Source organism: Mirounga angustirostris, unplaced genomic scaffold, assembly GCF_029215605.1.
Source record: "Mirounga angustirostris isolate CCGP_5_RB_7025 unplaced genomic scaffold, mMirAng1.0.hap1 SCAF_8, whole genome shotgun sequence".
In the NCBI taxonomy this organism is placed as follows: domain Eukaryota; kingdom Metazoa; phylum Chordata; class Mammalia; order Carnivora; family Phocidae; genus Mirounga; species Mirounga angustirostris.
The window spans coordinates 107,973,876-108,001,655 of record NW_026991716.1 but is presented as its reverse complement, the minus strand read 5'-3'; the positions used below and the strand labels follow the sequence as shown (position 1 = coordinate 108,001,655).

Sequence of the window (27,780 nt, the reverse complement as noted above, 5' to 3'; positions counted from 1 at the left end):
TCCCCCAATCAGACGCGGAGTCGCTCAAAGGCAAGATTTTCGGCCAATCCTGCAGAACCCTCCGCCTCCTCCAAAGGCACACCACCCTCCGCCTCCCCCCTACCCAACTGCAATCCCGTTAAAAGTTTGATGGCGTGCGGTTGAGTGGAGATGAGCAAACAAGCCAAAGTTCGGTCGGCCAGGGACGGTGCAATGCCTGGGGGGCAGCCAGCAAGGCCAGGAAGGGGTAACACTTCTTTCCCACAAGGGTCTGGGAAAACCCGGTGAGGAAGTGGCGGAGGAGGGAGGGAGGGAAGGAGTCTGGAGGGAAAGAGAAGGGTGGGGAGGGAAGAGGACGGGGAGGAGGGAGGAGGGGAGGGAGGAAGCAGAGGAGAGGGTGCAGGGGGAGGAAGGAGGCGGAGGAGGGGGAGGAGCTTCAGGAGGCGGCCGCGCGGCCCGCTCCGACCTGCGGGGCCCGTGGCCGCATGGCTTCGGTGTCCGCTGCGGCCCTTTCGGGCCGCGGGGCCCGGAACCTGCTGCAGTTCCTGCGGCTGGTGGGGCAGCTCAAGGTGAGCGGGCGCCGGCCGGGCCGTTTGGGGCCGGGCGGGCGGCGCGCGGGGAGAGGCGGGGGTGGCCGCGGCGCCCCGGAGCTTCGGCTCGCGGGGGCTGGGGCCTTCGCGCTCCCTCCCTCCGGCCTCCCCGCCTCGCAGGGGTGGGCCCAGAAGCTCCCCAAGACGGCGGGGGGGGGCGCGTCTGCACGGTGGGCGGAGGAAGCGCGGCGGGGCGCCGGGCCACCCCAGGCTCGGTAGAGCCTGAGCCGCAGGAATCCTTGCGGGGAGGCGAGGCTGGTGCGAGGCGGGGGCCGGCCTGGGCAGCCGTTCGCGAGGTTTCTGGAGAGCAGCCAGCGCGGCGATGGGTGGGACCCCCCGTGCTGGCCTGCTTCTGTCCTGAGTACCCCTGGGGCTCACGACCCCTCTGCTGGGCCTCTGAGCCGCGGGCGGGAAGAGCAGAATCCGGCAGTCCGGCAGATTTTAAGTGGGGTGCCTTAAATCTGCCTCTTAGCTACTTCTGGAAATAAGACTTTTTTTTTTTAACAGAAGATTTTACATAGTGCACACTGGAGTTGTATCCTGTGCGGCCTTCCTTTCCATGCTAGCCTCCTCTACCCATAATTGGTGATTTTGCAGAATTTCTACAAGTTAAAAGCGGATTATCTGTGTCCTGCCGTATTGCAACTGTTGATACAATTCTTTAGAAGTGCAGACTCCTGGGGAGAAAATGCAGTCTCACACGATCACATCCTGATCTGAACAAAAGGCAGAACATGACTGGTGGTAGCAGGACCAACTAGAAATGCCTTCCTCCTTTCTGCTTCCAAATTGGGAAGTCTATCACTTGTTCAAGGTCAGAGCTTTCACCGGTGTTTTCTGCGCGTGTTGAATGGGGTTGTTTGAAGGCAAAAAGTCCCAACTCTTGTAGTTAGGAAAAACACAATACTTTACAGTTTTATCTTTATGTCTAAAGGGCTCGTATATGTTCCGTAATTTACACCTTAGTAATGCAGAGTAACTTGACTGTTGGACTCTTGCATTGTATACCTGTGAATTATTTCTCCTTCTTTCTTATTCTCTGACCCCACTGGTTTATTTGATTCCAGATGTTGATCACTTGGTTAGTTAAGCATTTTTTTTGGTAACACTTTCTGAAACCATGACCCTGCTTCTATACCCTATTTCTTGGACTTCCTTGAAGAGCATTGCAGGTAGTTTAAATATTTATTTTTATAAGCTTCTTTCTCTTCTTCATTTTCATCAGAGAGTCCCCCGGACTGGCTGGGTATACAGAAATGTGGAGAGGCCAGAGAGTGTATCAGATCACATGTACAGGATGGCAGTTATGGCTCTGGTCACCAGAGACGACCATCTCAACAAGGACCGGTAAGCTGATGTGAACTCTGACGCTTGTTAGCATCTCTGGCCTGTGGGTATGCACCGCTTCTCATGACTCACGGCTCTATCTAATTCTTGCAGGTTAGTTGATCTGTCAAGAGAAATTATTTGCGGCAGACCATACAGGTTCAGGCTGTAGGAAGGGGAATTTCGTGTGTGATTTCTTCAATTGTAAACTGCATTCTGGGCTTTCTCTTGGCAAGTGATAGAGCTTGCCGTGGTCTCGAGAAGACGTAAGTGTGATATTAGGATTTCCAGGGCCTTGACAGTGAGGTGTGGTATGTGTAAAATTCTGTCATTGTATTAGGATGCTGTGTGCTTTAATCTAGCCCCTTTCATGAATACTAGCACCTGTTTGTGGGGTGACTTTTTGGAGGGGTATTTGCAAGATGTAGCTGAGAAAGAGGTATCCTGTCCTTCAGTCAGTAAGTGTCTAAAATGCTTTTTGAGCACAGGACAGAGTTTCCGAACAATATTAAGACAGTAAGTAAATCTCCCATGGATGACACAGGTCCCAACTGGCTTCTATAAAAAGCCCCAAATTAGTTATATTCAAAAATTAGCAAGGTTGGGGCACCTGGCTGGCTCAGCCGGTAGAGCACGACTCTTGATCTTGGGGTCATGAGTTTGAGCCCCACGCTGGGTTTAGGGATTACTTTAAAAATAGATAAATACATAAAAAGTTTAAGGAAAAACTAGCAAGGTATTCTAATAGAAGAGATCACGTGTTCTTGGGTGATCTTAATGGAGGAGGGTGGAATGAATCTGAGGAGTTGACAGGGTAGAGAAGCAGAAGGCATAGTGTGCAGAGAGGAGGGTATAACCAAAGCCCCGATGGTAGGAAATGAAAGTCTATTTTGGAAATGATATGTAAATCGATTTGTAGCAAAGGTTCATTAGAGTTGAGGAGCCCTGTTACTTTGTAGATGGTGTGGAAGTGGGATTTTTGGCAAAAAGTACAAGACAAACGTGGTGGGGAATAGAGATAACAAACCTAAGAGTAGTTGGAGATTTGAACTAGATGACAGAGACAGGCTGCAGGTGGGACACCTGTGAGGAGGTTGTTAGGCCTTGTGCTGCCTTGGAAATAGTAGGCACGTGGAACAGGGGCGTTTATATCATGACCTGCCTCCATTATTTTGACAGTGATTATCCTCATCACTAATCATTATTACTGATAATCATGGCCATTTGCTTAATGATCAACATGTGCCAGGAACACACATGATCAAATTTAGTTTTTATACCAATCTTAAGATGTATTACTGTCCCTTTTTTACAGGTGACAAAATGAAGGCTGACAGAATCGAGCATTTAAAGAAATTAAGTAACTTGGCAAAGGTCACACAGCTAATAAATGGTTGCTGGATTTGGACCCAGATCTGTCCTACTCCACCCATTTCTCCATGAGGGGCTCATTTTTGACATCTAACTAGTATATTGGGGAAATGATTGTTTCTGAATTTTTTTATCAGTAAGTAAATTCTGTAACCGGATCATCTCCTCCTGGCTTTGTCATCTGAAGTTATCAAACTTTTCAAGTGATATTTGAAAAACCAGCCATTAAAAAAAAAAAAAAAAATCCATGCTAACAATTTCCCCTGCATTCATGTATTATTGTGTTGAGTATTCACTAGAAGTTTTGAATCAGACTGTTGTGGGCTAGTAGAATATAATTACTTTAGAAAATACTGCATTAACATACCCTGTGAGGGTGGAAGAAAAAAAAATGCATCTTCAAAATAGTCTAGAGAAAGAACTTATAGTGAATCTAATTTTGTGTCATTATTCACCATTTCTCACCTGGTCAGATGTGTACGCCTAGCCCTGGTTCATGATATGGCAGAATGCATCGTTGGGGACATAGCACCAGCAGATAACATCCCCAAAGAAGAAAAACATAGGCGAGAAGAGGTCAGTGTTAATTCTTGACTCCACCAGAGATACCTGTTGCTGAAGCAAAGCTAAGTTTATTGGACCCGTGGCGGTAAGAGAGAGCACCTTGGCAGAGTTTGAGCAGTGTCTCAGGCAGGGGAAATCTGGAGAGGATGTTTATAGAGTTTAAGGGCCTGGGCTGGAGGATGGTTAGATGGATCTTATGAGACGGACCGCTAGTTAGATTGCACAGAGTGTAGGACAGAAAAGCCTTGGATTGGCAGGACTGGTGAGGCAGAGTCTTAACGAGAGTCTTGAGGAGTAAGCTGTTAGTGCTTACTCTACTTGGGTGGTTGATGGTCTTAACTTCCAGAAGCAAGGATGTCTTCCTGGCGTAAGTAGCACACTGGTGTTGGTTGGTCTCAACCTTGTTTAACACGAGATCAGGAGTACATGCCTGCTCCCAGCCTTGTCTAACACAGGGACAGGAAACTGTTGGGTTTCTGTTCTCATTAGTAGGTGGACATAGATAGTATGGCTTTCATTAGAATGAGGGAAGTAGCTAGAACTGGAAGGAATTCTCATCCTGGTTAAGCTCTTTGGAAGAAAGTTCTGTAAATCACAAGTCTAATCATTATTATAATTACTTGCGAATTTTCAATTAGTCCTTTAATTTATTGGTTAGAAGTAACAAAAAATATTTGTAATAGTAAGAAATGAACATCAAAAAAATATTAAATCGATATCAATTTGGGCTCTAAATCCAGAGCCCAGGGCCAAGGAGAAAGACATATTTGAGGCAGAGGTCGGAAAATCCAGGAAGGTTTTGTGTTTTTGTTTTTGTTTTGTTTTGTTTTTGTTTTTTTAATGTTGAATAGCTGGTTCTTAATTTGGGGATTATTGCAAGCTACTTTTATTATAGGAGATTGGTCCTAAATTGCTAAGTGGATGGATCCTTCATCAAAATTCTTTAACAGGGCAGGTGAGCTTGAATAGTTGTTCTCAGAGCTGGGGGAGACTGGAGTTCAGTAGCCAGCTGTATTTTTATCACCCCAGAGGCAAGAAGCTCCACAAGGAATACCAATTCAGGAATTCTGACATTATGGGAACAAGGAAAATTGTGTAAGGAAAGAGTTCTTCCTGCCAAAATCCAGATCCAGAATATAGCTCAGCATCATGACAGCCTATAAAAAGGGAGAAGGCTGAGACATTGTTTCTCTATAGGAGTCTAGACTGTTGTGAGTAAAGAGTTCCTGGATTGATGGGCAGAATTAATATGAAAAGAAAGCAATTAGTTCAAGATACCAAGTGGCAGAAAGGAATTAGCCCTGAACCAGAGGATGTCGAACGATGACAGGACATAGAGGAAAGGGATGGGGAAAAAGACGCCCTAATTATACAGCTCATTTCAGGATGTAGGGTAGTTTTATTCAAGGGTCAGTGTGGACATTGTGGAGGAGAAATGGTACACTGAAGTACCAGAGGGTCCTCAGAGACCGTAAAGTGACACAGAGCAGGGAGAAAAGACAAACTGTCCCCATGAAGGTACATAATGAACTTGAGGCTTCCTCCACAGAGGAGCAAGTCAGAGTCTTTTGGAGAAAAAAAGAGTCCATGGGCAGGTTCTCCAGCCACTGGAGATGAGAGAAGACCCGCTACTGTTTTGACAGAAGTGAGGCCTGGCCGGTGACACTTCATGGAGGGGCCTGGTGCGGCATGAACAGAGAGAGTGCTTCTGCCCTCCTGGACGCCCTATCCTGGCAATGATGGGAATTTTTCCGGCCTCGTTATACCTCCTGGCGGCTCCCCACTCGTGTGTTTCCCAGGGGACTCAAGGCCATGATCAGGAAGGCCAGGGAAAGCATCTTGAAGAACCGCAGGTTCTTAGACAAGAAACCAAAGGCTTGGAAGAGGGCTGGTAGTCCATTGCCTCTTCCTGCTGCTGGTTAGGATTTGGGAACAGAGAGAAAGATCTGGAAGGTGAACAATTCTTTATGCAGATGGTGTTTATGAGTAAGATTTGGATGTCTGAACCATGCATTAAGATAATTAAATGAGGGTTTCTTGGCTCAAGGTGGAATGCACATAATGAGAGTCAGGCAGCATGATTTGCCCAGAGGCTAGCCAACTGCATCAGGAAGGCTTACGCTGAAGTAGGAGGGAGGGAAAATACTTGGTGAACTTGGAAGGCTGATTGTTTTGGAGGGGAGCAGGTATTAAGATGAAAGGGAAAATGAGGACATGGAAGAAAAAATTTAGGGCCAAAAGCAATACTTGTTGTCTGATCCCCTTCCTAAACAAGATAAAACAAACTTTATATTATAACCCGAGTGCCTCATAGGGATCATCAGGAACCCATAGGATGGAACTTGAGGCTGGAATATAGCAATAGCAGGTTATATTGCTTTTTGAAGAGAGAAACATGAAGTCAGAAGGCAGAATCATGGTAGGTATGTATCTGCCAGGGTTAAAGTTGCTAAAAGTTGCTGAAGAACCAAGAGGTTAAAAGGAGAAGAACCAAGCTTTATTATGGGAGTGAACATGGCAAAATAGAGAAACTGAAAAACATAGTGAACATTTTATAGAGTGCTGATTATGTGCCAGATACCACAGGCTTTGTCTGTATTACCTGTTTCATCCTCACGACAGCCCTTTAGGTAGATGCATGCCATTTTTCACCCCATTTTACAGATGCGAAACCTGAAGGACAAAGAGGTTAAGTACCTTGCTCAGGGTTCCACAGCCAGTCATAGGTGAGTCAGGTCCCAAACCCCATTTGAATCTATAGTTTGCAGTTAACTCCTTCGCTGCTTAGCCCCACCAATGGTGTCTGAAGGATGCAGGATGCTTTCTGGGTGCTTGACACAAAAGTGACCCAAGACATTTGCTGAAAGCTTATTCAGCTCAGGACTTTTGGCAAATTCTTGGCATGCTTTGCTAACGGGAAGAAGCTAGGAAAATTATCACCCTAACTGTGTGTGGACAAGGCGAAACTCCTTCTAGAAGTGGGAGTGGCAGGGCTCACCACGGGGAGGGCAAGTCTGGCATACGCAGCCAGCTACCCCGGAGTTGAGCGAAGTCATTTTCGGAGGGTTCATTTAAAAAGGTAGGCACAATTCTGTGGTGCGTGTTGCCAAACAAGGAATATCGACTACCTCGGAGGTCTCGAAAGTGCAGTCTGACTGTATAATAACAAATGATATCAAGGAGTATAGATCCAGAAAATCGTTGTTAAAGTTTCAAGAAGAGAGCAACAACATATTTGTTATTGGTTTTGGTTTTTTGTTTTTTTAAAGATTTTATTTATTTATTTGACAGAGACACAGCGAGAGAGGGAACACAAGCAGGCGGAGTGGGAGAGGGAGAAGCAGGCTTCCTGCGGAGCAGGGAGCCCGATGCGGGGCTCGATCCCAGGACCCTGGGATCATGACCTGAGCTGAAGGCAGACACTTAACTGACTGAGCCACCCAGGCGTCCTGCTAATTATCTCTTAATATCCCCTTTCAGGCTATGTGTGAGCCTACAAAATACTCTTGTGTCATTTCCTTTATGTTAATGACAATAACTGCCCATTTGTGTAGTGCTTTGTGTTATGCAATAAAAGTATTAACAATAGAACGTGAATATAATAGTATACAAACAATTTCTTTGAGCTTTGTAATTCAGTGTTACTTTCCTGTTCTTGTTCTCAGGTTTGTTTTGAACTTTAGTATGTTTATGCTTGAAATTTACGTGGGCATCTTGCGATTCATCCGTAAGATGTAAAATCCTTGGCCTCACTTCTGATATCTCTGTAACCATCCCACACCCTCCTCCTTGTCCTTTTGGTGTCTGCTGTGCTGCAGACCACAAAACATATGCTCAGCGAAGCCCATATGAATAAATACACACGTTTCTTTAATGTTCACAACTGCCCTCCTTGTAAGCCGTAAATATTGTCCAATATTCCGCTGCCCTTTGGGGAGCTATTTGTGAGAGTTTGAGCCCATTATTCGGCTTTTGTAGTTGAGTTGTTAACTAGATAAATGTGATCATGATTAAAATAATGGTTTGATATTTCAGGAAGCTATGAAGCAGCTAACCCAGCTCCTCCCAGAGGATCTCAGAAAGGAACTTTATGAACTTTGGGAAGTAAGTATATATGATACGTTGCTTTTAAGTGTATTGTGATGGAATTTATGTGGCTCGTCAGTGTTTTAGTTGACTTAGATGATCATCACAAGCTGTCTCTAACTTACTTTCTGGTTTGTGTCTGTTTCTTACCTCCTGGCTGCTGCAGGAATTTCTCGTGGCTAATAGAAACTTTTCTTCTCTCCAATTTCCCCATTTCCCTTGACGCCATAATGCCTGGTACAGATCTTGACTCAGAGCCCCCTGGATTTCCTGTTGCATTGCTCTCATTCCCCTCCCATTCCGCCCCCCCCGCCCCCCCGCCTGCCAACCCCACACCCACCCACCCATTTCTGGTCCTTGGAAAGAACATTGGCCCTCACCACTTCCTGGCTCTGACCTTGGGCATATTCTCCTCTCTGAGTCTGTTGCCCATCTGTGAAACCTTGAAGGGTTGTTTAGTTCTGAGTCAGGTCCAAGTGAAGTGCTGCCATGATGCCCAGGGCAGAGCGCGGCCCTGTGGGTGCTCACTCCCCTCCAGTGCTTGACGGCATAGGGGTTGGCTGGACGGAAAGGGCAGGAAGAGTGGAAAGAGCAAAGAAAGCCATTGTGCTCCCATTGCTCCCCTCCTCCTAGCACTGGTTTTCATTTGTGGAGGAAAAACAACAGCAAACAGACCCTTGTCTACTGCAGTTTCTCACTTCCCTCCAGTCCACACTGGCCATTGCTTGCTTGAGTCCTTAGCCCCCCTCCTTACCCTTGGACATCACTACCTCATACTCTCACTCCTCCCGGCTCCTTTAAAGCCCTGCTCGCCGCTCCTGCCTTCAGAGGCTGATCTTTCACCTTTCCCTTCACATCTTCAGGCCTCCACCCTGCCTGGCTCGCCCCCGAGCCTCAGAGCTGGCAGAGTTCCCTTGCCAAGGGCCTAGCACGCTGGATCAGCTCTTTCCTTGACTTGGGAAGACGGGGGGCAAGTTGGGAAGTGTCGCTGTTGAACCCTGGATAGATGTTTCTCCTAAGAATGCCATTTTACTCCGTGGTTAGAGTCTGTGGCAGGCTGTCATTGCTATGGTTTAGTTGGTTTAGGGGATGACATAAGCATCCTTCCCTTGTGAGGCTGTAGGCTGTGACGCAGAGGGCAGGGCTTGCCGCTGGAGAGACCTGGATTTGGATCCCACCTACTTCGGCTGAGTGGCTTGGCTCTCATGGGCCTATTTCTCCTAGAACGTGAGAATACAGCTCCGCATGCCCTTAGCCACAATGAGGAAATCTACAGAATTCAGGAGCCAGTTAAAAAAAAAAACGAACCTGATCCAACTTGACCTCACACAGTAAAATCTTAACCTGAATCAACATGAGGCTGTTTATAGAGTCCCCACACCCGGGCCACCCCCCACCCCCGGCCTTGGTGTGAAAATCAGTATGCTTTGATGTAGAAATATTCATCTGTTTGGCAACCGAGCCTGCCCTAGACTCCACTCGGGGTTTTCTGTAATATGTACTATCCATACCATATTATTTTCTAAATTAAAAATATGCCGAAAACTGAAACAGGTTTTAAGGTAAAAGACTGTGGCCTATTAATGCCTGCCTTGCCAAATAATTGTGAAAATTAAATCTGGCAAAATATGCATGGTATCTAGCTGGAGGCTGGCTCAGGTGGCGTCTGTTACTAGGTATAACAGAATTGCTTCAGGGAAAAGAGTCCCTTGTGCCAAAGTATGTACTTGCAAGTGAACTTCTGGAACACTATGAATTGAGGAATAATAGAATGGAGTTGGGTTGCATTTCATATATAGAAAGAAAAAAAAAAATGGCCCTGAGCTTATGAAACTAATCCCATGTCTCTAAGAAGTGAAGACTCCCAGAATTTGAAAACCTTTTATAAGAATTGGTACCCTTGTGTCTCCTAATTATTGTAAACAGAGTGGCAGTATCTGTTAAATTATTTTCGCAGTTAGCCATCAGCAACTGGCTAAAAAAAGCTTCCTGCAAAATTTACTTTAATGACAAAAATTAATTTACTTTAAATTTACTGCAAAATCTCCTTTAATTTAATTAAGTAGCTTCCAAAAAGACTTTGGATTTGGAAAAAATTTAAAATACAGAGCATTAAGTGACTTGATAACCCCCAAAACTAGTGACAGTTTTATGATCTTGTTAAAGTCACTGGTTGAATTAATTAAGCTTGTTAAAGAAGATCTCAGGCCAGGTACACAGTTGGCCACTTGGAATGTGACAGTCCTCCTTGAGAATTGTTGCTGCCGGGCCAGCCAAGAGCTTAAAAGAAAATAGCAAGGAATTAAATTACTTTGTTGGTGAGACCGTGGGATGTTGATTGATGCGGAGGAGAGAAATTGTGAGCTTTTTTGCTTTCTGACATGAACGTCATCTTTGCATGCTCTAGAAGGGTTGGGAGCTTGTTTTTCTATTAAGAGCCAGAGGGGGCAAAATGAGGACCATATAAATAAGCAGCAACACATTTTTCAGACAGAATTACAGAAATTCATTCAACAGAGAATAGTATTCATGGCTCTTAAACTCTCCTTAACCAATTCGTACACCCCTATGAATGAAGTAGCTGCCTCAGGTCAAGAGGGTAAGGTCACCAGGGCCCGGAGGTACAGACTGAGCATAAATAGAAGTCCCAGTGTTTACTCTCCACGGAAGAGTGTGCATGTGTATGTGGGTCCCGATGCGAGTGGGCACAGGTATATTTAGGTTTATTTAGAAATCATGAAAACAGAGCAGGAAAATGGACATCTCTAATATCTAATATTATTTTGTAAAGAGAGTGTTAAACATTAGAATTATCCCTAATTTCTTTGACCATTTCTCCCCATCCTATTCCTGTTAAAGCCTAAATTTCAGGAACCTGGAGTATCACTTTCCACAATACATGTTTCTCACAGCCCACAGAATCATCTGACAAAAAAGCCTAGCTCTGGGCGTGGTACCTCAGAAGAAGATATTCCTCTCCCCTCTTCTCTCCATCATATGGATGGATTGTGTACCCCTAAAATTCACATGTACCTCCGAATAAGACCTAATTAGAAGATAGGATTTTTTTTTTCTTCTCCATTCAATAGTTTATTCTCAATACCTAGTAAAATATAATATACGATGTAGACAATAAATATTTGTTGAATGAATTGACAGGGCTTTTTATTGATACTGTGAAGGAGGTTTTTTTAAATAATTATATTTCAAATTTTTATTGTTCATCTTGAAATATAACTATATCATTTCAAGTGTTCTCCAATGAGGAAATGATAATTGGAGAATTTTTTCTTTTTTTTTGAGATAGGATCTAAAAAATTTTTTGGAGTTAGAATTTTTACAGAGGCAGTCAAGTTAAAATGGGGTCATTAGTTTGGGTCCTAATCCAATACGACTGGTGTCCTTATAAAAAGGGGAAATTGGACACAGAGACATATTGGGGGAGCACCATGTGAACATGAGGGAGTCCTTCTATAAGCCAAGGAGGAGGGCAGATTCTTCCTCACAGCCCTTGGAAAGAACCAGTCCTGCCAACACTTTGATTTCCGACCTTAGCCTCCAGAGTTATGAGACAATAAATTTCTGTTGCTTAAGCCCCAGTATGTGGTTCTTTTTATAGCAGCCCTAGAAAACTAATTCATTCTCTATCTCTCTTTTTCCTCTCTCTAATACCTTTGGTACTATGTAGTGGCTACTTTAATATTCTTACCTATTTTTTAATTATCTCTGTATTCTGTCTCTTTGATTCTTTACTGTGTCTGTTAGAATTCTATAAAACTAGAGGAAAACCCATGTCCAGGGGTCTCTTAGGTAGCAGGTGACAAAGCCTGCCTCCTCGTTCAACATTTTCAACATTTTCTTTATATCATGATGCAGTGTGGTGGTTAATTGAACAAGCACTTACAGTTTTATCATATTTAGGACACCATACCAGTTACTTATTTGTAGTAAGAGACTCTCTAGGACTGCTGTAACAATTACCAGAAATTTGGATGGCTTTAAACAATAGAAAATTATTGTCTCACAGTTCTGGAGACTAGAAGTCCAAAATCAAGGTGTTGGCAGGGCCATCCTCTAAAGGCTCCAGGGAAGGATCCTTTCTTGCCTCTGCCTGGCTTCTCGTAGATGCCTCTTCTATTTTTATTTCTACTTATTTATTTATGTATTTATTTTTAAGAGAGAGAGAGCGTTTGTGAGTGGGGTGGGGAGGGGCAGAGGGAGAGAGAATCTTAAATAGGCTCCATGCTCAATGAGGAGCCTGACTCAGGACTTGATCTCACAACCCATGAGATATGACTTCAGCTGAAATCAAGAGTTGGACGCTTAACCCATTTAGCCACCCGGGGAACCCCTCTGATAGATGCCTCTTCTAGCTTTGGCATTCCTTTCCTTAAAGACACATTGCTCCAGTCTGGGCCTCCATAGTCAGTGGTGTTCTCCCTGTGTCTGTATCTGATATTCAAATTTCCCTCTTCTTATAAGGACACCAGTCATTGGATTAGGGTGCATCCGAATCCAGTATGACTTTATCTTAATTTGATTACATCTGCAGAGATCTTACAAGATCCCATTCATAGATTCCAGGTAGACATGAATTTTTGGAGAACACTATTCAACCCAATATATAGACTCTCATATTAACTTAAGCATTTTTATAATTCATGTCCAACATTAGTACTTGGACTTCAGTGTCCAATTTCCAGGGTTCAGATACTCTGTTTACTACCAGTGTGATCTTGGGCAACTTACTGAACATCTCTGTGCTCAATATCCTCATTTATAAAATGGCAACAGTAATAGTATACCTATTTTATAGGTTGTATAGCAATCAAATTAATTAATATATGAAAGGACTTGGAATACTGCCTGACGCATGGTAAGCTCTATCTTTCCCCTTCTCCAGTCTCTATGCTCTGATTTTGGTTTAAGAAAATACGGTCATTCTGTAACTGGGGAACTTAGACTAGTACCAGTTACATAGGAAATGCTAGTTGATTGATTGCTGAAATGTTAATCATAGCTGTTCACCACTATAAATAGCTTTCAGCCCAGAGGGTCATGTCTATTTAATGCAATTAAACATCCTTGATTATAATTTATCTTTGTCATAGAAGTGTGAAATCAAATATCAGCAAGTCAAGAGAAAACATTTTCATTTTTCTCAAAGTATCACAGAAAGATGTTCACCCCACCACCTGCCTTTCACTTTAAAGAAATATGCCATGAGTCCCCAGACAAAGCAGGAGTTGCTCCTCATCCAGGATGCCTGGCATACCTACCTGCCCCGGGATTGTATCCCACCCCGAATTTTCTCCACGTTGCCCGAAGTTCAGTCAGTTGGAGATACAGTGGGTGAACAGGTACCCTTTAAAAAAAGTCTCCCTACAAAGGACACTTTGTAGTTCAGGTGCAGTATTTTATTGGGGAGTCTGATGCAGAGCAACATGCGGATCCTGGGTCCCCAAGGGGGAGTCACTAGGAGGTGGGAAAGTGGAAGATGCAAGAGAGAAACTTCCCATAACGCTTCAGTTGGGCCAACCGGTCCCCAAGGAAGAGGGAGGAGATTTGTGGCTTCCCTGTCCCTTCCTTCCTTTCTCTTCCCTTTTAGGACCCAGACTGTATCTCTTTCCTGCTTGAACTCCTTGTTCTTCTGTTGCTCCACAGAACCCCAGTCCGAGTCATTTCGATAATTTGGCTTCCCCGGTCCTACCTGGAGGCTGCAGAGTGCTGATGCAGGGACCCTCCTGTCGCCACTTTAGGGAATGGAGTCACTCACTCCCCATCCAGGCCTCCAGGCTCTGCTGAGCCTCAGGGCTGCAGCGCTTCCTCGGGAGGCACCACGCAGCCTCTCCGTCTTTGGCCCCATGTCACCTGTCCATCCCTCTCTTCGCCCACCTGCTTTGCCTCTCCTCCCCCACCGTGACAGCAAGTAATCTTGCCTCCTTCAATGAGAAAAGAAATGCTTCCAGATGGGAGCTTTTTTCAGCTTGTTTGTAAGCCTTGTAAATAATGTTTCCATACCCTATTTTGAAATAAACTTCCCTGGACACCACATTTCCCTACTTCCCTTTGCCACCAGATAGATAGGCATTGTCTCCACTGCCCCCAGCCCGCCGTGTGACTCAGTCCCGCATATGCGGCTCTTGCCGGGGTCACAGACTGCCTCTGTGCGGCCCATCTGGCAAGCCCTTCTCTGCCTGGGGGCCCCCTGACCCCCGGGCCGCTCGCAAGATGTTGCCTCGCCTTGGTGAAGTTCTCTCCTCCCTCAGGTCTGTGACATTGCTCCCTCCTGATTTTCTTTGTACCTTCCGGGCTCTTCTTTCTGAGTTTGTTCAGGGGTTCCTCTTCCTTGGCGGACTTGGTCAGAGCCGGTGGTCCCTTCCCAGGGCTGTGTCCTTGGCCTTCTCCTTTCTACACACTCCTCCCAGGCTTCAGTGGTCACATCTTGATTATTCCGAGTGTTCTCCTGAAAATCTTCCTCCTAAGCTCCAGACTTACAAATCCAGCAGCCTAATGGGCAGCTCCACCTAAATATCCTGCTCAACCGGTTCATGGCATCCTCATTTTCTTCAGCCATTTTTATTATTTGTAAAACCATTTTATTGAAAAGTAAAACACAGAAAAGGACACAAACACCTGTGTATAGCATAATGAGGTACTGGAAGGATAACATTCCTTGTAACTACCACCTACATCAAGACTTGGAACTGTGCCCGGGTGCCTGGTGGCTCAGTTGTTAAGCATCTGCTTGCGGTTCAGGTCATGATCCCGGGGTCCTGGGATCGAGCCCCGCATCAGGCTCCCTAGCTCTGCGGGAAGCCTGCTTCTCCCTCTCCTGCTCTCCCTGTGGTGCTCTCTCTCTCACTGTCAAATAAATGAATAAAATCTTAAAAAACAAAAAGATTTGGAACTGTGCCACTCCCCTGTAGAAGCCCTTTCTTGTGCCCAGAGCAAGCCCAACCACTCCCTCCAAAAGTAACCACTGCCCTGATTTTCACAGGGATCACCTGAATTTCTTCATGGATTTATCACCCAAGGGGTCATCCCAAATTGTAGTTTAATCCTGTCCATTTTTTTAAAGCTTTAATATATCTTTTAAATCTCCTTTAATCTACAGTTGCCCCTCCCCTCTGACCCCACCCCATCTCTTTCTTTTCTTTCAAGTTATCTGTTGAAGAATCCAGACCATTTGGCTTACAGAGTTTTCCATAGTCTGGGTTTTGCACACTCATGATGCAGTTCTGTTCCTCTGTTTTATTTTCTGCAGATTGGCCTCTGAATCCAGAGCCTGGATCAGACTCACGTTGGATCTTTTTGGCAAAACTGTAGATGGTGTTGGATTCTTTATCCTGAGGCACATAATGTTTTCTTGATGCACTGAGAATTGTAATATACTAATGTTTTTGTCTTGTTTTCATTTAGTGGCTGAAATAATTGTATAAGCAGAGGCTTCTTCCTCATCTCCTCTTTGGTTGCAGTCCATATAGGAAAGGTGGGATAGAAACTTGACTTTGGTCGCTTCCTTGATAGCAGGAAAGACAGAGTAATCCAGCCTTATTCATCTTGAACATGCTTCAGCCAGACCTCCTGTTTTGTTTTTTTGTTTCAATAGGCAGCATTATTTCAAGACCACAATATGTGCAGTGGGGTGCTTGCTGCTACTGAGTGGGTTATTGTTCTTATGCTTTTTAACGGACAGAGTTAGGATATACATGTGTGTATTCCTCGTGGGTTCATGGTGATATTTCCAATTCAAATACAGTACTGCACGGTTTTTACTTAACCTCTTGTATGGTATGTTTTAACCTCTTCTATGTTATCCTTTCTTCCACACAAGGAATCCTGATTATATAGGCTTTATCCTTCTCTACACATGTACCCGTCTCAGAGTAACAATTGTATATACCACCATCATCAATTCTGATTACTGAAAACAGTTTAAAAAATTGTCTTGCCTATGCTGTCTCCGTTCTTCCTGTATTTTTTTTATGGTTGTACTCTACCTAGATTGTACTCTAGACTGTTACATTACCATTACATTACATTAACCATAACATATTGTTCTTACACCTCGCTGAATCTTAGTTCTGCAAGTACCTGTTGATGCTCACTACCCATCCTTATGTCATTTTGTCCTGGTCATTTTGGCTGTCTGAAACTTGTTCTCTTGTAGGTTCTTCAAGAAGGGCTCACAGGAACAATATGCTTTAAACTTGCCTCTCTGTTCTTTATACTGGAAGGTCAGTTTTATAAAATCCTTGGCTCCCAGTTTCTTTCCTTGAATATCTTAAATACATTACTCCCATTCTCTTTGGTCATAAAGCAAAGTCTAATAATAATTTTATTTTCCTTACATGTCCAGTGTTGTTTCTGCATAGGTGTCCAAAGGATTTTTTAAAAATATATATGGTAATTTTATTTGAATGTGTCTTGGTGTTGGTCCTTCTGGGTTAATATCCTTAGCTACTTAGTGTGTGTTTTCAACATATACTTTCAAATTAAAAAAAATTAATTTCAAGAAAAATTTTTTGAATATAGTTTATCTTTTACTTTGGTTTCCTTTTTTCCTCCAAAACACCTACATACCTGTAATGTTGGTTCTTCTTTGCCTGTCTTTAATATTTGTCACCTTCCCTCAGATCCTTTACATCCTCTTCATTTCTTTTTGACTTTTAAACCTAACTTCCTTTTCAATTTCTATTTCTCTTGAGGTATTATTTATCATGTTTAAATATCCCTGTGTTTCTATTTGCTTAGCCTTCACTGCAAAAATGACTTTTTCTTTTATCTCTAATGCTTTTTATATGGTTCTTTCATGTCTTAACATTTCTTTAGCATCTTTTAGTTCTTTTTCAAGTAGTTTCTTATAGATTTGATCCTTTTAAAAAAAATTAAGGATGTCTTTCTGATGTGAATTATCTGTAGAGATGTCATTTTGCTCCTTGTTCTTTTTATCTTCTGGTAGGCTTGTATGGGATCTCATCTCTGTGCTTTTTCTGTTGCTCATTTTGATACACAATTAGTTTTCCCAAACTTTTGGAAGGAAACTTGGTTCAGATAACTTAAAAAAAAAATGTATTTATTAATTTGAGAGGGGAGAAAGGGGCAGAGGGAGAGGGAGAGAGGATCTCAAGCAGACTCCCCACTGAGTGTGGAACCCGGATGGGATGTGGGACTCGATCACAGGACCCTGAGATAGTGACCTGAGCTGAAATCGAGAGTCGGGTTTCAGCTCTCCCAGGCGCCCCCAGATAACTTTTTTGAACTTCACAGAGCTTCCTCATCTGCTCTGTTTTGTTTTGTTTTAATATATGGTGGCCTGCGTTCAGAGATTCCCTGGCTTTGTTCTCTTTCTCCACTTTTATCTGGATTTTTTCTTTTCTTCTTCTTGTTATCCTTACGCCACTCACTTTTGATTCCACCCCCAGCAGTTTCTCTTTCTATGGAGCCCTGGTCTGGAGCGAGCCCCAGCAGGTCAGACTGGCGAATTCACCAGGGCTGGGCTTGCGTCAGCTGCTCCTGGAGCTGAGGTTCTCCTATTCTCAGGTCCATCAGATGCCCTGTTGCTCCTGCTGATGGAAAGCAGGGCTCATGCCTGGAAGTGATTTGTCCCCACTTAATGTATATTTTGTGATTCATGGTAATGTTATGTTCCGTAGTTTTGTTATAAATATTCATTAGGTTTTGGTTTTGCTGTTTCTTTGCTCTGTCAGTTTTTGGGCCTGTTTCTCCCCTTTGCTCCCTCTTGAGTTACCCATGCCAGAAACTAAGGAGTCATTTTTAGCTTTTCCTTTCGTTCACATCCACATTTTGGTTCACTTCTTCACCCTTAGTATTTCTCAAATTTGCCCACTTGTTCCATCTTCGTTGCCACGAGATTAGGCCAGACCAGATTCTCCTAGCTGCTCTGCTGGTGTTACCAAGTCTCAGAGCCTGATTTCTCTGCCTCTAGTCTAGCCATTTTCCACAGTGAGGGTAAGATGATCTTTCTACAATGTCTGATCATGACCCTTCTGGCCTGAACCCTTTCAGTGATGTCCAGTAGCTACAGGATAAGCTGAAACCCCTTTATCACAAACCACAAGGCCTTTCAGGAGCTGACCCTTCCTCCCCCTTCAGCCTCTTCTCTCTCCTCTTCCTCCTGCAATTAATTCTGCATCCTGTCATGAGAAACTGCCTGCAGTAAGTTCCCCAAAGATGCCATGGCGTCTTCTTACTTCTAGAGCTTTCTTGGCCTCACTGTTCTCCTTGCCCTGCCTCATTGTTGGAAAATGAAATTGGGAAATGCCTGTACCATTACTTTTTGAGGAAAAACCCAACAATTTATATTTTTAAAAGAAACATGTAATTTCACCAGAATTTGTTATACAGTGGGTGGTCATTTTCTAATCGTCTCGAAATCTTTTTTTCTTACTTTCAATAGAGAAAAATCCTGAACTGCCATGCCTTGAGTATATTCGACTTCTTTTTTTGTTGAATAATGAACTTGAATTATTAAATGTAAATATATAATTATAAATGTGAATAAGCATTTAAATAATTATTTTTAAGTGCCTTTGAAATAAAACAAAATGTATTTGGTTTCATATTAAAACGATTTCCCTGTACAATTGTCAGCTCTATCAAAATCCAAATAGCTGCCTTCATAAGAATAAGGCATCTAATAAAAACCGAGAAACCTTAAGTGAGTCACATCACATCACCCTGCCAAGAAAGCCTGACAGGTTCATTATCCAGACACATCTGGGGTGGAATTACAAATGAGCACTTTGCAGGGAAACCAGTTGGGAACACTTTGGTCTTAATAGAAAAACGATTCTATCTAGTATTAATTGGGACTTGGGGTTGTGTGACATGTGTCATGCTCTACGAAGCAGCCCTCCCGGAGCCGCTAGTCTCAGGTTTGCACTGAGGAGGGCAGGACCAGAAGGCAGAGGAAAGACAAAAAAGCTGCTCCCCAACCACTGCCTTCAGCACCACCTTGTCACCAGGACGTGTGAAGAACCCGCAGATCCTGCCCGTGTCCTCTGGAGTCACACCCCAGGGGGACCTGTTTGGAAAGCAAGGACAGAGATTTCCATTGTAAAGGGACAGCCAAAATTCCATAAGAAAGCTAGAAATGCCCTTGAAAAGGAAGCTTGACCGTTTTTAAGTGGGGAGGGAAATAATTTGAGAAGCATGCCATGAAATATTAGCTTGAAGTTAAAAAGAGCTCCACCACTGCGGTGGATGAAGGAATAATGATCCTGAAGACACGGTACCAGCCGGGGAGAAGGAGGCCCGGAGTGTCGATGCGAACAGAAGAGACTTGGGAGGCATCTGGCGGAGGACGCAGAATGGCGAGCGCACCCTTCTTGCCCGGGGGGCTGAGAGCAAGCGGCCAAGTGTCGGAGGCCGCGGCTCTGTGAGGGGCTTGCGCGTGGTCGGGAGCGGTGGCCAGTACAGAGCGTCCTTTTAGCTGCGAGTCTGGTTCTCATGGTGCTGCTTTCGTCCTTAGGAGTATGAGACCCAGTCAAGTGCAGAAGCCAGGTTTGTGAAGCAGCTGGACCGATGTGAGATGATTCTTCAGGCCTCCGAGTATGAGAACCTGGAGAGCAAACCTGGGAGGCTGCAGGACTTCTATGATTCCACGGCAGGTACTCGGCGCTGTCCTCAGGAAACACCGTTTTAGTTGGGCTTCCTCCTAGCGTAGTGACTGGCGTCGCGTTCGTGGGATCCGCTGTTGTGACCTTCTAATGACGCTTCCTTCCACAGGGAATTGGTGGGCTTCCTGGTGAGGGGCAGCCTGGCGCGTGAGAGCATTGCTGCCCTTTGCTCTGAGCGGCAGGCCAGGGTCACAGTCACAGCTGGCTCTGTGCCCCGGGCAGTGCCTGCCCTGGCCTCTCTCTGCCCTCCCCGAGAAATAGAAAGCATAAAGCTTACCCTACTTGAGTCACAGGTGGGTTTTGAGATTCAAAAGAGAGCATGTCTGTGAAAGTGCCTTATAATCTGGAAGTGCTTTATAGAAGTAAAGTCATAGAAGATGGAGGTAGAAAAAGAGATGTTGAAAGTAGAAAACCCCAAACCGTGAAGTCACCATTGTCATTATAGTGCTTCATGGCACGGACCTGGCATTCAACTGGTTCTAGTTCTGCCCCATATAACCCATGTAACCTCCAGCAGATTACTTAACCTAGCTCTGGACCTTAGTTTCCGTATTATTAAAATAAGGATAATTATAGGGACACCTGTCAGGGTCAGTCGGTGGAGCAAGCAGCTCTCGATCTCAGGGTTGTAAGTTTGAGCCCCATGTTGGGTATAGAGATTACTTTAAAAAAAAATCTTTAAAATAAGGATAATTATAGAATCTACTTTATAGAGGTATTTCAAGATCTAGCGGATTAGTTCGTGTGAAGTGCTTAGCATCATACCGGGCAATAAGCCTTCACTGTCTTCATTGTGATACAATTTCTGGTGAAGCTCAGAGCCTGTAGGAGTACTGGCTGGGGTTCGTGGGGCTTCCGTGGAGCACAGCTCCGTCTCTCGTCCCCCGGAGTTCCTCAGGCTCAGCTCAGCCCCCGTCTCCCCTGAGAGCACTGCTAGAGATGGCCCGTTGGGGACTTTTCGACACGTCACGTGGCTCCCAGCTCACAGGCTGTGCTCCAGGATATGATGTGCATCATCATGAGGTTGATTCGACTCTCCTTCCCTCTTTTCCAGCCCCACTTCCTCTGCGTCAGACAAGGCCCTCCTTATTTCTGTATTGGATTCTTGTCATTACTTCCTAACTCCGCCAGCCAGGCTCACGAGCTCATCCTGCAGGACTCAGTGTTTTCCTCCTTTGTAGACATAGGTATTATCACATCTTCATTTTCAAAACTTCTGTGCTCAACAGCTGTGCAGTCTGAGGCCACTCCTCTCCCTGGTCTCCTTTTCTGATCCCTGTCAGAATTAGGCGTTCCCTTCTTTTTGCTCAATCTGCATTTGGTCTAGAGCTTTCCACAGTGTTGTGACAGTCTGACTTGCATTCTCTTTAGTGATGTTTCTTGTTGAGTCTCTTCCCAAACCCCCAGTTGCTCACTCTACCCCATAGTAAACTGTTTGAGGGCCAAGACCAGGTTCGTCTCATCTGTTTTTGTTACAGGTGGTGCTCAGAAATGTTTGAGTTCAGTTAAATAGAATAGCAGTCTAAACTAGGGATCAGCAAACTATGGCTCATGGGCCAAGTTTGGACTGTTGCTTGTTCATATAAATAAAGTTTTATGGAAACAGCCACACTTGTTCTCTATGTATTGTCTTACAGCTTTTACACCCCAGTAGCAGAATTGAGCAGAATTGAGTAGCTGGCAACAGAGACCACATAGTTCACAAAGCCTGAAGTATTTACTGTGTTACTCTTTACAGCAAAGGTTTGCAAACCTATTCTAAGCAATGACTGGGTTCCAAGATAGCATATTTTGCCAATAATGTAACTGAAATACAAGTCATGTTTGTGTGGTGCTTTGCATTTTAACGCTATCATTTTCTATTTTGATACATTCACAGTGAAAAATAGAAAATGAAACATGAGACTCCTAGTAGAATCAAAAAATTGGAGGTAGGAGGGTCATCTGGTTTAAACTCCACATTTTATTGAGGAAGACACTGGAGCTGAGAAAGAGGATAGTGCTTCCTCAGCTGAGTTTAGGTTAAAATTCACTTTACTTTCCACTCTGATGCACCACTCTATTAAAAAATTAATAATTGTAAGTAATGTAACTGATATAAGGCGTGGTTTCTTACTTATCCCAATAATGCTTGAAGGAAAAAACAAGTTTAGTTAGGGAGAGGTGAAGATGTACATTGTGACCTTATGAGGATTTTTCTTTTTAGTAATCTGTACCCCCAGCATGGGGCTCGAACTCGTGACCCTGAGATCAAGAGTCGCATGCTCTGCCGACTGAGAGCCAGGTGCCCCCCTTATGAGGATTTTGAAGGGGACATAAAGGCTTTAGTTTGATAACACATTTTTATTTCTCTAATTCAGTCACCACTTAAGGCTTTTTCTCTTTTCTTTTTGAAACTCTATGTGTTCGAGGAACAGCGTGGAGGCCAGCGTGGCTTGTGGGGGTAGATGAGAGGAGAGGGTTGCAGGTGAGGCCAGAGAAGTGGGCTGAGGCCCGCCGGCCAGTATTGGTGGTTAGCGTGGGCTCTAAGTGAGATGGGGGCCCCTTGGAGAAGGTGGACTGCAGGACGAGCATGATCTGACTTATGTTTTGAAAGGGTCACTTGGGCTGGAAGCAGGGAGACCGACTGGGGGCTATTGCAGTCTTCTAGTGGTTTGAGCCAGGAGGTAGTGGTAGAAAAAGGAAGGGGTGGTCAGATTCTGGATATATTCTGAATATAAAGGTCGACAAGATTTGTGTGGCGGTGTTTATGAGAGAAGTCCAAGGATTTTGGTCTGAGCAACTATAGAAGAATGGAGTTGCCACTAGATGGAGAAGATGGGGGAAAAATAGGTTTCAGAGGAGAAAATCAGGGGTCCCAAAAGTGAAGGGAAGAAAGTGTTTCAAGAGGGAAGGAGGAGCCATCGGATTCAGCAATGTGGAGCTAATTGGTGTGTCCTCAATAAGGGCCATTTTGATGGAATGGCAGTAATTGCATGAGCTTTACATAGTGGGGCAGAGAGTGGCCTGGAGGCAAGGGGAACATAGAGGACAGACCCAAGCCCAGTGACAAAAGCCATGTGAGAGAGGAAACGGCCACTGTGTGACAAGGCTGCAGGGAAAGCCATATCCTCAGGACGAGCCAGACATCAGCACAAGAAAGTGAAGGGAACGTTCAAAGAAGAGGTTGAGAATAGGGAATAAATGGAACAGAGTTAAATGTGGAATGAACAGTAAACAACAAAAGGTACTGGCAAAGCAAAAACCAAAACCAAAAAACGAAAATACAGGGAAGGAGGGTGGGTGTAATATTCCCATGTGCCAGCCACTTTGAACCTAAGATAGCTTGTAGGTTGGTTGCTGCCCAGGACAGAAATCTGGGAGGGCTGAGGAGCAGGGAAGACAGCACAGATCAGTGGGGTATGGTGTAGAAGTGTTTACAAGAGGAACGTTTGCATCGTGGGACAGCCTAGACCTTCTGCCTTCCTACTAGTCTTTCTGTATGTAGGTGCTTTGTTCCCCCATCCTTTGCAGTTTCCGAACGGGCAGGGATTGCTTTCAGTTCTCTGGGTGCTGTCCTGAGTTTCTTTGTGGTTCCGGGTAGAAGCATTCAGAGGCCGCCTGGTGCGGTCTCCCCTAGCTCTGTCTAATGGGACAGTTCTTTGTCCGATCCTCATCCCTAGTGCTCGGTGGCATCTGGGGAGACGGAGCATGATCTCCAAGTGGTCCCCTCCCCAGGACCTGGAGTTGTGTTCTTCTGCGTTGGAGTGAATCTCAGAGTCGAGCCCCTGACAAGCCTGGGATCAAGCTGGAGACATTGATGGATTCTCTTGTCAGTATCTTTTTCCGGTCTTCTTGCCTTGCAGGAAAATTCAGTCACCCTGAGATAGTCCAGCTTGTTTCTGAACTTGAGGCAGAAAGAAACGCCAACATAGCAGCTCCCACCAGTGAGCTGAGCTCCTGACGTGTCCTCTGTTGCTGCACTCCTGTGACATTGTGTTTTGCCCTTTCGTGGTGGTGTGTTTTGCCACTGTTGCTGTGTTGATTCCCCGGATGTGAGTCTGTTTATTTTCCATTGCCTGGACTCCAGTAAGAAACGTGTGATACAATCTGGATAATAAAAGAAGCTAAGGAACAGGATGTGGTCCTGAAAATGCCCTGGATGAAGGCTGGGGGCAGCGGGGGGGAGCTCTGTATGAACTAAATAAATAAATTTTTAAAACCTTAAGCTTTGGCGTATTTATTGGAGATTTTAAATCATTTTATTCTAAACTAATAACCCATAACCCTGAAGGCCCGATTCATGGATTGATGGAAAATTAAGTTATGATGACTTTTAAGAACAGATTCTTCAGCTGACTTAGTGATAAGGATCCAGAAAAAGAATGTATCACAATGAATTTACGAAATGCTGCTTTGTTCAGACGTTCACTCTGTGGAGCCCCATTGTTCATTTCACTGTGACCTGCTTTAGACCCTTGGTCATAGACTTGTAAACCTGTTAACAGGTTCTGCCTCTCCCCCTAATCCATTTGGTCATTTGGGGATAAATTCAGGCACACAATGTCAAGTGCCACTTGTCTGCCTCTGTGTAATTTTTCCCTGTCTGATGTATAAATATTCAGACCTTGATTTATAAGAACATTGATCGCCGGGTAAGAAATCTGTAATCAGAAGAGTATTACTGGGGTCGCTGCACCTTATGTAGGGAACACAGATCCAGTTTCTCCCCCTCATTTCCTTTCATTGGATAAGTAACCTACCCTGCTTGCCTTTAAGTGATGCACAACCACTGAATGGTGAGGCAAAGAAGACTATCCATGCAAACCTGCCCAGTATTTTGGTGTGAAGCAATGATGCCTATCCCTTTAATTCAAGTGTCAGTTTCCATGTGAGGGCCTGCTAGTCTGGCGTGGTGAGAATATTCTAGGCAGCGTTTCTTTGGAAACTCTTTGCAGTATCCATGGATACCCAATCTGCCGGAAGCAAAGTGCATGATCTCTTCAGAAGCAACACACGTGTACATATAGCTACTCTGCACTGAAAAGAGCAATGCTGCTTGGCTTCAACATACTGTTGCATCTTATCAGGATTTTGGATTTTTTTTTCTCCTGGCATGAACATACACCCATAAAATAATTGCAGATAAAAATTCAAATATTTCTAACCAGAAGATTTTCTGTGGCCCTGAAGCTTTACTTGGGATGTTTTGCCTGCTGTAATTTTCATAAATTCATAGACTAGGGAGCCTCTACTGGGTCAGACTTAATGCTACTGGTCACCTACTGGTCATCGTCTCAGTTTTCCATCTACCTACCAAGTTCACACTTAGTTCTAAATCTTCCTTACTGGGGTAATAGGTTTAAGAAGGGAAAGAAAATGTAATGGTGCTATAAATCCTATTTAATAACACAGTGAAGATCAATAGAAAAAGAATCAATAGAAAAAGCTATCGAATTCACCAGCCAAGTCTACAAATATTCGAGCATTATCATTTAAAAAATTTTTGTTTTCTCCTGGAAGATACCTGCTACTTGCCTGGAATTGATCTTCTGAATAACAAACCCTATAATTATGATGTGGTGCAAAACATTATTATTGGGTTGAACTCAACAGAAAAGAATGCATTACTTCCTTGCAATGAAGAAGAGAGACTACCCCACTCAAAAGGGGGGGTGGAAAGGCAGGGCTGTAGGGGTAGTTGGAGGGGACACATCTCAGGTGGGGGAGCTGACTGGGGTGGGGTGGGGGGTGGGTTTTTTTTTTTTTTTTTTAAGTTCCTTGTTTCTGCCTTGTGGACTGGCATTTCACCAGCTGTTAACGTAAGTCTCAGTGCCCTTCTATTCGAAAAATGTCAATTCTAACAGAAGGTCCAACCTGTTCATCTCAGTCTGGTGGCACATTATCACTCTGTGATAAATGACTGATGAAGTGCCAGGTGGAAAAGCATCCTCTGTGCCCAGCAGTTTTATTTAAGTAGTTTGCTAGTCTTCATATTCAAAGTGGGGTTGGGATGATTCCTGTGGGAGACTTACGAGTATCTTATTTTTTAATTGCCTTGATACATACTCTATGGTATGAACTAAAAGTCAGGTAGACGTGTAAAGAATTTTACCATTCTTAGAGATTACCAAGCAACCATAAGATGTTGCCAAATAGTATAGTTTGAAATTATATCTGAACACCAGATTTGAAGTCATTTTTTTACATTTCATGTTGAAACCAGTTTTTCACCCTAGGGCCATTGCCCTTTCCTGCACCCGCCCACCCTCCAATTGGATACTAAGTGAGAGGAGGTGTTGTGGCTCAAGTTCACAACCACCTTATGCTCCATTTTACAGTGAAGTGCAACAGCTTTCAGGCCCCGACAGGTAACTCTGGAACAGTGAATAGTGACAGAGCCGCAGGTTAGACTTCTGGGGTTTTCTTCGCGTTGACCACTGTGAATGGCGTGGTTTGTCAAGACGTTCTGTAATAAAGCATGTAGTTTGTTTTGTTGTCTACGGTTCAAGAACAGCTTTGTAAGAAAATGTGTAATTCAGAGTAAGAGGCAGGTTGCTTTGCTGACATGACTTACCAACAGTCATAGTTTTCATGAGATGTGAGTTGTAAGATAAAGTTGTAGCGTAAATCTATGAGTATTTTCCATCAAGCAACGGTATTTAAAAAGTAGCAAATGGTTACATTATAGAACTGCTTACTTTAAAAAAGCCAGTTTATTTTGTAATCACAATTCACATTGGAATTCGAGGTTGTCGGGGTTGTGATATTAATTTTGTATACATGGTGTTGACCTGAAGTCATTTTGATTTTTTTAGTGAATGGTTAAGCCCATGGCGTGCAAATACCTTTCAGCACTTGTGGAGACAGTACTACTGTGTGTGAACTGAGCCCCGCTGGACATAATACGGAAACCCAGGGTAGAATTAAGTCAGGAGGAGCTTGCACAGGCACAAAGTAAGGGAGAAACAGGCACCTCTTGAGTGATTAGGCCGTGAGGAAATGAAACGTCTGTGCTAACTACCCACCTACCAACGACTGGAGTAATAGGACTTTTTTTTTTAAAGATTTATTTATTTGATGGAGAGAGACACAGCGAGAGAGGGAACACAAGCAGGGGGAGTGGGAGAGGGAGAAGAAGGCTCCCCGCCGAGCAGGGAGCCTGATGCGGGGCTCGATCCCAGGACCTGAGCCGAAGGCAGACACTTAACGACTGAGCCACCCAGGCGCCCCAGTAATGTGACTTCTTCACATATCGTTTGACGAAATGAAAGCCTACTCATGTCATGGTCCCTTATCTCACTCCCAGATCAGAGTGAGTAATAATCATAAAAACCTTTCAATTAATAGAGCTGACATGAATATAGTTTTTATAAAACTGATGAAATTCAAAGTTTTGAAGAATGGTTTAAAGTAAGAGGCTAAAATGTATTTGAAGCTTTGAGACATGAACACTAATTATCTTGATTGTTTTTCTAGTCACTGTTAATACTATGTTTTCAGGTCATATGTAAGGCTGAGACTTACCTGTGCAGAAATCGGTTGGTGAATGAAGATATTTGTGTATAGCACCGTAACTCTGCTTTTTCTAATACGGTGCAGTTTGCTGAGTGCAGTCAAAAAGAATGCGGTCAAGAAGTGAGTTTATAAAAGGTGACCATTTCAAACACACCAGGCAACTGCAAATTGAGCACAGAGATTGACAGCCACATGCAGCGGTGGGTGAGCAAATTACAAGCCAGCTGGACAGGGTTTGGCTTCAACCAACATGCTGGAAGGTTAAGTTAGAGAGAATGCCAGTGATCCTACTGGCAGGGCTTCATTGTCCACGCTGGTTCAAGATTATAGCCCCATACCTATCTCTGCTAAGACTGCAAGCCTCAGAGATTATGTGGCTTTGAACTAGCTTGATTTTCAGTTAGATGTGTGGATTGTCCTGCTCCATTAATTTGAATAGAATTTTTCAGACTGGCTTTATTTCACTACGCCATATATGTATATATATATATGTATACATATGTGTGTATAATTTATAAAATACATATATTTTATGTAGAAATATCTATATTTCCCAAAATGAAGGGGGGGAAATCGGAGGGGGAGACAAACCATGAAAGACTGTGGACTCTGAGAAACAAACAGGGCTCTAGAGGGGAGGGGGGTGGGGGGTTGGGTTAGCCTGGTGATGGGTATTAAGGAGGGCACGTACTGAATAGAGCACTGGGTGTTACATGCAAACA

At 44.1% G+C, this 27,780-nt stretch overlaps 1 protein-coding gene across 4 annotated transcripts; it reads left to right on the top strand.

The window, feature by feature from the left end:
- Positions 1 to 135: 135 nt before the first annotated feature.
- On the top strand, positions 136 to 23,768 carry HDDC2 (HD domain containing 2). 4 transcript variants are annotated; one of them, XM_045865488.3, is made up of 7 exons: positions 414 to 548; positions 1,235 to 1,383; positions 1,795 to 1,916; positions 3,740 to 3,842; positions 7,866 to 7,934; positions 19,414 to 19,552; positions 23,407 to 23,768. In XM_045865488.3, exons 2-7 carry the CDS (start codon positions 1,333 to 1,335, stop codon positions 23,502 to 23,504), a joined length of 582 nt encoding a protein of 193 aa, XP_045721444.1. In that variant the 5' UTR covers positions 414 to 548; positions 1,235 to 1,332; the 3' UTR covers positions 23,505 to 23,768. The 4 variants fall into 4 exon arrangements, with proteins under 4 accessions (XP_064454138.1, XP_045721445.1, XP_045721443.1 ...); XM_045865489.2 differs by lacking the exon at positions 1,235 to 1,383 and having other exon boundaries at positions 389 to 548; positions 19,414 to 19,548; XM_045865487.2 differs by lacking the exon at positions 1,235 to 1,383 and having other exon boundaries at positions 389 to 548.
- The last annotated feature ends 4,012 nt before the right edge of the window (positions 23,769 to 27,780 follow it).